General features: G+C 39.8%; 1 protein-coding gene across 1 annotated transcript in view; it reads left to right on the plus strand.

Annotated features, from left to right (window-relative positions):
- dcaf17 (ddb1 and cul4 associated factor 17) overlaps positions 1-9,667 on the plus strand; it is a 44,593-nt gene extending 34,926 nt beyond the window's left edge. Inside the window, 3 exon segments of the mRNA XM_080199053.1 lie at positions 3,776-3,856; positions 6,417-6,572; positions 8,205-9,667. Coding sequence (XP_080055179.1) covers positions 3,776-3,856; positions 6,417-6,572; positions 8,205-8,339 — 372 coding nt within the window. The 3' untranslated portion in view covers positions 8,340-9,667.
- The last annotated feature ends 2,406 nt before the right edge of the window (positions 9,668-12,073 follow it).

Below are 12,073 nucleotides of genomic sequence, written 5' to 3' on the forward strand. Positions count from 1 at the left end.
TCTGCTTCAGAAGAAAATGCTGTGGAGTTTCAGTTCTTGGAAATCTGTTTAGGAATATCCTGGACAAGCAATATTCTGTATTAGGGAGGTTAAGCTTTATTTCCAGAGAATTTGGCAAATTTAGTCTTTTATAAAATTTAGAGGAGTGAAGAAACTTGGTTAGTTACATAAAGTAGGGCATCCTAGTGATATTGTGTTCAATTCCTTCAGCCATTACTGGTGGATTACTAAGTTCCCTCTGACAGTTGTTTCCTCGGGTTTTAATAGTCAACTCAAAGAGAAGGATAAATGGAGGAACCTCGATTTGCTTCTCCTTTGCAAGAATGCTTGGGAGTTCAGGATCTCATAATCCTTGGTAGAGTAATAAAATATGGAAGTTACAAAGCAAAATACAGTGAATGCTGGAAATCTGAAATAAAAACAGAAAATACTCAATACCTAGCAGGCCTGGTAGTATCTGTAGAGAGAGAATATTATGGGTGTGTGAGCTTCAACAGAATTGGGAAAAGTAAAGGATGTAAACAGTTTTTGAGTAAGTGAAAGGGTGTGTTAAGGGATAAAGAACTAAAGGGAAAGACTGTGACTAGTTGAAGAACAGGAGTCATTAAATGACTCCAGGCTTCACGGTGCAAGGCAAAGGGACTGATAATGGAACAGGTAAAGAAACTAAACACGTGACAAAGTGGCATGAAGGAGTCCCCAGTATAGTGGAAGTCAATGGGAATCAGAAGATTTTCCATGTTTGGAATCACACTTCACATAAAGGAAGATGGTTATGTCTAAAGGAGGCCAGATATCAATAATTTAGGGTATACTAGGGCAGTCTTGTTTCTGGATCTTTAGAAAGAGGCAGAAGTGAGCTGTTCAGGGTTAGGGTGGGAACAATGACTTGGAGACCATGGAGGGAAGATAACCACAGAACTTGAGGTTCATAATCCTGAAAACAATATTTAATGGTGGGTTCACAGTCCCCAGAGAGATTGGAAAAAATGTAGAGAATTGGTTTTCAGCCTCTGCTTGATGGAAATTAATATGCCAAACAACAACAGCAGCACTTATGTCACCCTTGACAACAGTGGTCCTGAGAGAAGAGTACTGCAAGTTCAGAGAGACATAGGCTAGAGTGAGTTAGATGAACACTAATGGAAGCAAAAATGGAAGATATTCACTGAATGTAATTGTACTGAAATTGTGACTTGTTAGCTATTTATGGTTGATTGTGGCTGCAATTGAATTTTCAATGTTGTATTTTATTCTGTTAAGCTAAATGAATTTCATGCAATTCTGCTACCTAAATGTACAGTCTTATCATATCGTTAACAATTTTTAATAGCACGTTGACTTTTCAGATCAGATACAAACAATACATTTTCATGACCAAGTTGATCTCAGTTATACTGAAATATATTGAACTAACTTTTTTCCACTCCTGGGTAAATTACTAAATGCGTGAATTTGTTTGAAAAGACCTGTTAAATGTTAGTGATATTACTAAAAGTTAACTACCTGTAATGGAACAGATCTTGGATATTAAGCTATTTAAATGGCAATCTGTAGTTGGTCCTATAAGTTGACTGACGTCATCATAAATCATCTTGCATTAAGCAATGCTCTGTAACTGATTAATTTACCACTACATAACCTCTCTATTCTGATTCAAAATTTTGCTTGTTTTAATGAACATTCATATTTAATCTGCCCCATTAAATGCAATTTCCCCACTGCCAGATAAAATGTTAGCATAAAATGTCAGACTTTATGAATGAAGGTTTGGCTTGACTGTTTCACCAGGTATCTGCTCTCTGAATCCTACCCTATCCAATTTTAAACCTTTAACACCTTCCACCAAAGTTATGATGGCCAATTGAGAGAACCCTGTGTAAGTTCTGCATTTTATGTATGAGAAACTTTATGGACAAATATGAAATTACTGACAAAGAAAAAACTTGCATTTATTAAGCACTTTGTAACCCCTGGACCAGGAGTTCTTGTGGCATAGTGTGTAGGGTTCCTGTCTCTGAATCAGAAGTACCCTATAAGCATTCCAATTTGGGACCTGATGATCACATCAGGTCATTCCAATGAGAACAAACCAAGTTTCTCCAACCTCTCATCATAGCTAATGCCTCCATACCCAGGCAACATCCTAGTAAGCCTTTTCTGTACCTTCTCCACTGCTTCCACATCCTTCTGGTAGCGTGGCGACCAGAATTGAACACTATATTCCACGTGCGGCCTCACTAAGGTTCTATAAAGCTGCAACATGACTTGCCAATTTTTAAACTCAGTGCCCTGGCTGATGAAGGCAAGCGTGTCGTATGCCTTCTTGACTACCTTCTCCACCTGCATTATTACTTTCAGTGACCTGTGTACCTGTACACCCAGATCCCTTTGCCTATCAATACTCTTAAGGGTTCTGCCATTTATTATATATTTCCTATCTGGATTAGACCTTCCAAAATGCATTACCTCACATTTGTCTGGATTAAACCCTATCTGCCATCTCTCTGCCCAAGTCTCCAATTGATCTTTATCCTGCGCTATCCTCTGATGGTCCTCATCGCTGTCCATAAATCCACCAACTTTTGTGTCGTCCACAAACTTACTAATGAAGCCAGTTACATTTTTCTCCAAATCATTTATATATATTACAAACAGCAAAGGTTCCAGCACTGATCCCTGAGGAACGCCACTTGTCACAGCCCTCCATTCAGAAACACAACCTTGCACTGCTACCCTCTGTCTTCTTTGACTGAGCCAGTTTTGTATCCACCTTGCCAGCTCGTCTCTGATCCCATGTGACTTCACTTTCTGTACCAATCTGCCATGAGGAACCTTGTTAAAGGCCTTACTGAAATCCATTTAGACAACATCCACTGCCCTATCCTCATCAATCATCTTTGTCACTTCCTCAAAAATCATCTGATTTCTGTCATCAGAAAGAAGAGACAATTGTCACCAAAATATGTTTTGTGCCAGCCAAGATTCCAATCAGTTCCTCCAACGCCCAAATTGATGCAACGTACTCAATCCTGCTAAGGGAGGAGAAATTGATCTACTTCACAGGGTATGCCAACGTGATCCATAATTAGCTTTTGGAACAGGGAGAATACTCGTTAGACTTATCCAGAAAATAAAACATCCCCCCTGCACCCCCCCCCCCCACAACACACTGGTTAGCAGAAAAACTGCATGATTTGTATTTCCTCCCATTGTGGGAACCCTGCTCTTCCCACAATAAACACACATGTCTGGGAAGTAACCTAATCAGAATAATTCAACATAGTGACATGGAAGTGATGAAATAGAGATTCAAGCAGCACCCAACATCAAGAAAATTGACCATGATTGAAATAAAGGCAAACACAAAAAGGAAAAAAGCCAACATTAATCCTCCTTAAAACAGACAAGGATAGTGATCCAAAACTATTAACCAGTATAAGCAGATTCCCAAAGCCCAAAGGGAGCTAAGCCCAAACAAATCACCCCAGCTACTTAATATATGCTGCCACTGGTACATGCGTAGCCATGGCAATAAATCTAATTTACAGTTTTATTCCCCCACTAAGAAAATATTTCCATGCATGTATTGATAGATGAATTTATATATATATAGTATCTGTTTGAGTAAAGAAAGCAAGTGCTCTAATCTGGTGCTTTTAGGATGTTTGCTCACTTGATAAAAAGTTCTGAAAGCATTAGATACTTTCAGAAAATATTAACAAAAAGGAATCTGTTATTGATTTAACTGTTCAAAAAAATTTCCTTATTCAAGCTGGAGAGCACAGTAAAAGTGACCGCTAGTGGCCGAGCTGTGAAGAGGCGATTTTTTCAATTAGACGATGATATTCATGAGGTAATTGTAGATTTAGAGTACTCTAATATATTGGACTCATTTTCTTCTTTTAACAGGGCAAGTCTTGAAGCTACTTGTTAATGGTGGAGCAGAATTTAATTTGAGACTGATCTCAGTATTTGGCTGTCATTTTAGATGGACACGTTAGCACTTTATCTAAATGCGAACTGTCCTCCCTTGGGCTCTGTTCAGCTAAACTGATCTCTCCATCCTGCATGTTGTTTATTTGTATGAATTTGATTATTTTCTGAATCTGATTACTGCAACTTTTCCTAATCGATACAATATGTGTTATTGTTTTATTTTTGTATGTAAACTTTGCACAATTTTGAATTTTTCATTTTTGTTTCACAGGCATTGATGAGGAATTGCAGCTAGATTGAAATTAACTTATTTTTCTGCAGAATTCAGTTAATTTGAGCAGTTAATTTATCACTTGGTTTCTACTAAATTGACAAAAATTATCAGATGGAGACAGTTAAGGCATATAAGGCTAGGTTTTCAGCATCGTGCCCTCAGAGTCCCCCCCCACCTCTCCAAACCTCCATTTTTCCCACATAATGTTTGAACCCTCATAATGCTCACAGATCCCTAGATTGGGTTCTGCAGCTTCATCCTGTACTTGTCATACTGCTCCAAAGCTTTGAGAACTACCATTCTGTCCCATCCCTCCCAAAGTGCACAGGTGGCAGGTGAAGCACCTCTAACTCTATCCTTGTTTAATGGCTGGTGAAGTGAACATTCTATTGAAGGAGTTGTGTGTCAGAATGCTTGCTGTATTTAGACTATCATACCTGCTGGATAGCGAAACAAATGAGATATAAGATGGCATATATTGTGAAGTAAAACTACCAATTGACAGTGCAAGTCCAATATTCCATGGCACTTGATATTGTCTGTTATCCTGTTCATTCTCTTTCACATTTCCTATTTGTCCATTCCAAATACTCATTGCTGGAGCCTCAATAGTGTAACATAAGTAGGAAAGCAAATTGTAGAAGGACATGGACTCTGCAAAGGGATTTAGACCAGTTAGGTGAGTGGACAAAAAATTGTGGAGTAGGAGTATAGTGTGTGAAAATTTGAGGTGGTCCACTCTTGTCGAAAAAATAGAAACGCAATTTTTTTTTCCAAGTGGAGTGAGACTGTGCAGCGCTGCAATACCGAGGAATCTGGATGTCCTCAGACATGAATCTCAAAATGTTAGCATGCAGGCACAGGAAGTAATTAGCAAGGCAAATAAAATGTTGGCCTATATCGATAGATGAGTGGAGTATAAAAACATTACTTTCTCCGTCTTAAATTGCAGAGTGTCTAAAGTTAAATGACAATGGGGTGGGGACCCTGTGGGAGTCCCAAAACAGCTTTTACAGCTGCGAGATTTCCCTGATCAATTGTCATCATATCCCCCCTCCGCTCCAGCCAGTGACATAATGGGCATCCTGAAGTTGAATGTTGAGATCTCCATCTAAATATACTTAAAAGTCATTATCAAGTCTCAATTCCAATTAGACCCCCCCCCCATGCCCCCTCCCCCACCATGTTAAAGGGCCATTTGTGTCATCATGCCACAACAGGTCCTCCATGATGTGCACCTGGTGAGCAGAACGCACCAGAGGCACACAGGTGAGTACAGTCCCCTGACAGAAAGGTCATGTCCAGGCAGTGTCAGGAATGGTGTTCCATGGGTGAAGGGCGGAGAGTTCTGTGGTAAGGGTATACAGATCTATTTTTTTTAGGACACTCCCATCTTCAGAAAACTTGAGTTGCTGAGCCAGTCCTGTCAGCGTGATGTAACACCTCTTGCCATTTTGTTTTAAGAGGCTCACAATGTGGTGTAGATAGTGTCCACCCCATTTTTCCCACCCACTGTGCCACTCTGCCAAATAATGAATATTCCACATGTTGTCACATGTATTGCGATACAGTGGAAAGTACTGTTTCTTGCATGCTATACAGAAAAACATACTATTCGTAGAGTACATAGGGGAGAAGGAAAGGAGAGGGTGCAGAATGTAGCATAACATTATTAGAGAGTTTAAAAGAGAGTACTGTTTTAAAAGCATAGAATGAGTGTAAAAGATAGAATTAAAGGATATACTGGGGACAGCTGGCAAGATATTGCCTACCTCCTGCACCATCTTACGGTCTTTAATGTAGATGAGTTACCTAGTCAGTCTGATCAAGGGACATAAATCTTGTTCATGGTTGTTCATATTATTTCCTTCAGTGTATTTGATTTTAAAATGTGATTGTTATTGGCTGCTGTTATTGATGTTATTGGTTAGATGGAGAAATGATGAGTATATATTGTAGCATTAATCTAGTGGGAAAAAAAGTGATCCTATGAATTATGCAAACAGGCACAAGTTTAACTGAAATTAATAGTGGTTATTTTATAAGAATGTAAAACACTGGAATATTTGCTACCTCTATAGACAACAGTCTATGCAGATAAATGAGGCATGGGAAATCGTCTGTGTGGATTGTTAAAGTTATCAGTGAGTTGTAATTACAAATGAAAAATTCTTATTCCTTTGCTGTTTTATCTCTTTTTAAGACCTTTAAAATGGTAGACTACGAGGATGAGCTTGAACTGTTGACTGTTTTAGCAGCACCTCCAACAGACACTGAAGAAAAGATTCATCTTGATCTTTACGACAACCAATCTGGCATCTTAATTAAACGTATTCCATTAAAGGAACCTTGGGATTTTGTAAGTATTACCAATAAATTGCCCATTGGTTATTAGCTACTAATTAACTTTTGTTGTAGAGCATCTTAATGACATGCCAATAGGACACCCACTTAATCACATTTGGGGACCATCTGTAGAACTCATGAAACTACAATGAAGGTTGTTCTCAAAGTGTGCTTTCCTATTTTGCATTTTTTCTGTTTTTATTAATAGTTACTTTATTATTTTAAGTACTTGCTTGCAGTGAGGATTACTAAAAATAGTGTGACATATTAGCTCATGCAAAATCCACCCACTTACACAGTTAAATTGGATTCATGGACTTTACTAATTCCCATAGACAAAGATGAACAATGCCAGCTTTCAAATCACCTGTATAAAATTTGAGTCTGTATGGCAGTGTCTACTTCCACAATTGAATAAGAACTGAATATTCACTCCACAGTAAAAGGGACAATGAAAACAATTTTACATTTATTGTATGCAGGAATGGTATTGTAGAAAGCTACAGAATAGGTAGGATTTACAGAAGTAATGCAATGATGCTGATATCAAAATATCAGAACCTAAGGTTGGTTGTATAGAAGTCAAACCTTGCTGAAAAAAGAGAAATATTTTCAAAGCTTTTCGTCAAGCATTCATTGGGACAGATTCACAAGAATACCAGCTGTAAAGGGAACAACAATAATACTGCATGAGAAGAGAGTTCTGATTAGTAGACAAATGGACTCTGGTAGAAGTGCTGCCATGGAGAATACACTGGGGAACAGTTAACTGCCAAGGCTTCTTTTAAATTTAAATGATTGGTCCAAGGGAATGGCTACGCTGCAAGCTTTTATTTCGTTGTCCACATATGAGCCTTTTTAACGTGTCACAAGTGTCACACATGAAGTTTCCAAGTATTGTTGTGGGTTGTTTTCACAATTGGCCAAGCTGCTGGAGAACTTGTCATCATGGTGGTGCATGCCAGCCCACAGGAGATGTCACCATTTCCCTCTGGCATCAGCTAGTGTCTCCTGGGTGCGGTAATCAATGTTTATGGCCTTCTTAGCCTGCCAACATTCTTGAAGCAGAGCTTTCGATGTCCCACTGGTCACCTGGCTCTGGCTACCCCATTTTACAGGAACTCCTTGGTATGAAACCATTTTGTTTTTTTCCCTTTTCACCTTAAGGACTGAAATATAAAATTTTGCAGTAAATGACCTTTTCCAAGTTCTTCCCTTCCCTATTCCTCTGAGGAACCTGACTCCTTACTGAGGTAGGTTCCATTGGAATCTGTAGTCATCTGATACCTCATCTGAGTGGTCATTTTTCGTGTGACAGCGCTGGTAGTCTATTCAATTGCAGAGGTTACAGCAGCTGAACCCAATCCTATCCTCACCGAATATAAACACATATGCATTTCTGCATTATGATTAGCCGTAGAAATATTGAGCAAGATTCTTATTCCAAGCTTAATCTGTATTAGCTCACATGGAGCTAATACAGTTATCCCAACATAGAGTGGGAAGGGAATCAAGCCTGAGACTTTTCTAATTAGCGATTCATTTGCATAGCTAGTGTGGGGCTGGGGGAGAGAGAAAAGCATGGAAAATGTGCTTATTGCTCCCACATACCCAGTTTTACCCAAGTTTTCTTTTTAAATTGCAGACCTACACTCATCAATTGTTCTTCGATAGAGATACTATCATACACATAGAAATGCTGCCACCCCGAACATTTTGCTGCCATGTTTACAAACTGGATCAACATATGGCTGAAGATGGAGACGGAAATAACGAATAATGTATCTAAGTTTGCCAACCAGTTACTTAGAATGAATGCCATTTGACCTGGCTTTTTATTCTATTCACTTAATTTGCTGCCAATGCACAACTGTAATTGGACAGACTGAGTGAAAGGTGGGGTATATGAATGTTCATAAATGTGGGGATACATATGAATTGGTTAACAGGTAGCTTCAGATGTTTGACTTTTCTTCAAAACAAAAATCCCTTCAGGCAAAATAGCACTTTGTATATACAAAATATTTTGTGCTCAGGGTTATATAACCTAGAACTGTGAGGCATCAGTTACTTGGAACAGATGGCTGCAAATGTGTCACAAGATTGTAAGACTTGCAACATTTGGATGAGATTCTTAATCAGAATAACAAAGCTTGAATGGTTTATAAAGACATCTGAACACTTAGAAAGTGCCACAGCTTGAGTTGTTCCCATCAGTCTTTGCAATGTGTGTATATATAGTTTAATGAAAGGAGATTGCATCCTCTATTATCATGGATGAGCTGTCATCACATAGCTTTGTATTATGTGGTGGGGTGTTTACAATGTATCCTAAAGCAAGGTTTCAGCTGTCAAAGAAAAGGTTCACAGAAAAGCAATGCTGCTTTATAGAGAACATTCCAGAAAATGTTGTATAGCCTTATTGTGCAAACACTAATGTAGATTGACTTTTTTAGGAAGTTAAACATGGTAAATGTGTTTTTAAAATAGGCCAGTCACTGTCCAAATTGAGAGGTTTCATGCTTAATTTAGTAAAATTAACCATATGGCCTACTACAAATTAATAGATTATAATTAAGCAAGTATGGGACAAATCTCGACAAGTCGCATACATATCTATGAGGAAGTTACTGCAGGCCAAGACCAATTTTCAGCTCATTTTTAAAATGACTGTTTGCTTAAAAGTTTCCATCCCCAATTATGGACGAATCTTAATTTTATTTGAAATTTTAATGTGTCTCCAAAGACTTGCAATGAATAAAAAGAAAAAATATTTAATGCCTTCTCGCATCTTTGGACCATTCCAAAGCAATCGATTACTTTCAAAGCACAACCACTTATTACTTTCTGGCAAGCCACTTTGGTAGAACTTGTAGCTATGCAGGTCACAGTATTTCAGAATATTGCTTCAGAGCAAGAAGGTGTTGACAATATCGCTGGAATGCTTAAGCTGGGAGGAGGGCAAAAGAGAGCATTAGAACAGAAACAAATAGAGGGTCTTTGTCAGCTCCAGTCCATTCTCCTGCTGCTGTGCAGTCAGTGCTTCCCTGAAATGAATTATGTAATAATTCATTATAATTTCATTGTGCTTTATTTCCATTTTTTTCCCACTGTCACTTCAAAAACGATGAACTGGAAAGATAGCAGGCGAGAATAAAAAACGGGCTTGAATCAGTTTCTTATCCTCCCGGCCCTGTTTTGCCTGCGAAATCAGTTTTGTGTCCTTTCCTATTTACATAAAAGTAATTAAGTTAAAATCACTACCTGCTCCCACATGGCATCTCTCCCAGGATCCTCCCCCTTGCTGGCGAGTGGTCACGCCAGCGAGAATCACCACTGCTCTGCAGTAGCACAGACCAGGTGCCATGGTCATGCTAGGGGAATCGGAGGCCATTGAAGCCCCTGGATAGTAGGAGGAATGCCCAAGCAGTACCCACCTAGTGCCAACCTGGCAGTGTCCAGTTGAGCACTGTGTGCCAGGGTAGTGCCAAGTGGGTGGAGCTAGAATGGGGGTAGGGATATGACAGGCAAATAATGCACAATGGCGAGAGAAGGGCTACTTATGCAGGAGGGAGCTCTGCAAGGGAAATGGTTGTAGGGGAGGGCTCTGCAAAGGGGGATAGTATATGGAGAGGAGTTCTATAAGGGGGGGTGGTATGCAGGGAGGAGCTCTGCAAGGGGCAGGCTATGCAAGGGGGTTTTATGCAGGAGGGGGCTATGCAAGGAGGCAGCATGACAAGAGGATGTATGTCGGAGGTCCGCCAGGGACTTATCGAGATGGTCTTGATCCCGGCGACACATGTTGGTGTTAAGGGTAGCAATGATGAAGATAAAATAGGGAGGGTTCAATCTCCAGGAGGGTGGTGGTGGTGGGAGGAGGTCTCCGTGTGCACGAATAGATTGTGGCGCCCTGTGCAATCGTGCTCGAGTGGTCTGCAGCCATACTTGGACTCTGTTCTTATTGACGCAAAGCTCCCAGCTGTCAGAAAAACTGACATTGTGGGAAGATTGCAGTGCCAAACTCGCTCAAAAAACCGGTGTGGAACGCTCTTATTTTCAGACTTGTTTTGGCAAGATTCTGTCTGTAGACCGTGGTGTGCTCTGAGCTCAGGATATCACAGTTGTATCCTATCCTTCTTTACTCTTGCCAACAGTAACTTCTATTTCACAGACTGAGCCAGACCTCATTCTGGATAAAAACACAGTTTTATTTTAGTTGTGAAAATGACTTGCATTTTTCTTAACCACCAGATGTCTCAAAGGACTTTACAGTCACTGAAGCACGTTTTGAAGGACAGTCATTGCACATCAACCAATTTGAACATAGCAAACTCCCACAAACAGTAATATTATAATGAACAGCTAATATGTTTTTGTGATGTTGATTAAAGAATAAATATTAGCTAGGCACCCAGGATAATTCCCCTGCTGTTGCTTTGAAATAGCGCCAGGGGATTTTTACATCCACACAAGCAGGCAGGTGGGGCACAAGTTTAATGTCTCTTCCAAATGATGGAACCACCAACAATGCAACACTCCATTGATACTGCACTGGAGTGTCAGCCTTTTTGTAGACAGGCCCTGGAGCGAGACTTGGAATGTGGAACCTTGTGACCCAGAGGTGAGAATGCTGCCAACTGAACCACAAGCTGAGATGAGGAAACACTGCTGAGTACAAAACAAATGTTGGAAACATGCAGTAAATCAATCAAAATCAGACCGAAAATGGGGTTCTATTTTGAGTAAGAGTTTTTTGTAAGTGAGCAGCTGCTACTCTTTATTATTTATTTTAATGAAAAACAGAACCAAGATCAACAGTACATATTTTGGTTGTAAGATTACAAGGTTTTTAATATCTAACTTCCTTAGATGCCCTTGCTATAGCATATTAGAATCATAAAACTTGGAAATTTAGCACAGCATATATCACAAAAATACAAGCTAAAAGGAATCTGGAGGTTCGTGTCAAGTTTTTAAAAGGTTTATTGCAGTGAGAAGATAAAAGACATTGAAGGCTGCTTGTGTAAGAGAAGAATGGAATACAGTGGTCTCCCTCTCTATGATGCAGAGATGCCGGCATTGGACTGGGGTAAGCACAGTAAGAAGTCTCACAACACCAGGTTAAAGTTCAACAGGTTTATTTGGTAGCACAAGGCACTAGTTTTCGGAGTGCTGCTCCTTCATCAGGAGAGTGGGACTTCTGTTCACAAACAAAGCATAGCAAGACACAAATTCAATTTACAAAGTAATAGTTGGAATGGGTAATTGTAAAAGATTCTCTTTACCTTCTTGTCATTTTTAGTGGGAGGAATGATGCTGGAAAGCTGATTCTCATATAGGACACCCGTCTCTCTCCCTCCCTCACACATACACACGTCTCCCACCCACCTCACTCACCCCTCTTTCCCTTGCTCTGAGACCCACTCATAACCCCTCGCCCCCGCCCCTGAAGCCCATGCTAGATATCCCCCTGCACCGAGGCTTATGCTGGACAAACCACCCCCCCTCACTCTG

Source organism: Carcharhinus amblyrhynchos, chromosome 11 (assembly GCF_965287045.1).
Source record: "Carcharhinus amblyrhynchos chromosome 11, sCarAmb.v2.hapA, whole genome shotgun sequence".
Taxonomy (NCBI): Eukaryota; Metazoa; Chordata; class Chondrichthyes; order Carcharhiniformes; family Carcharhinidae; genus Carcharhinus; species Carcharhinus amblyrhynchos.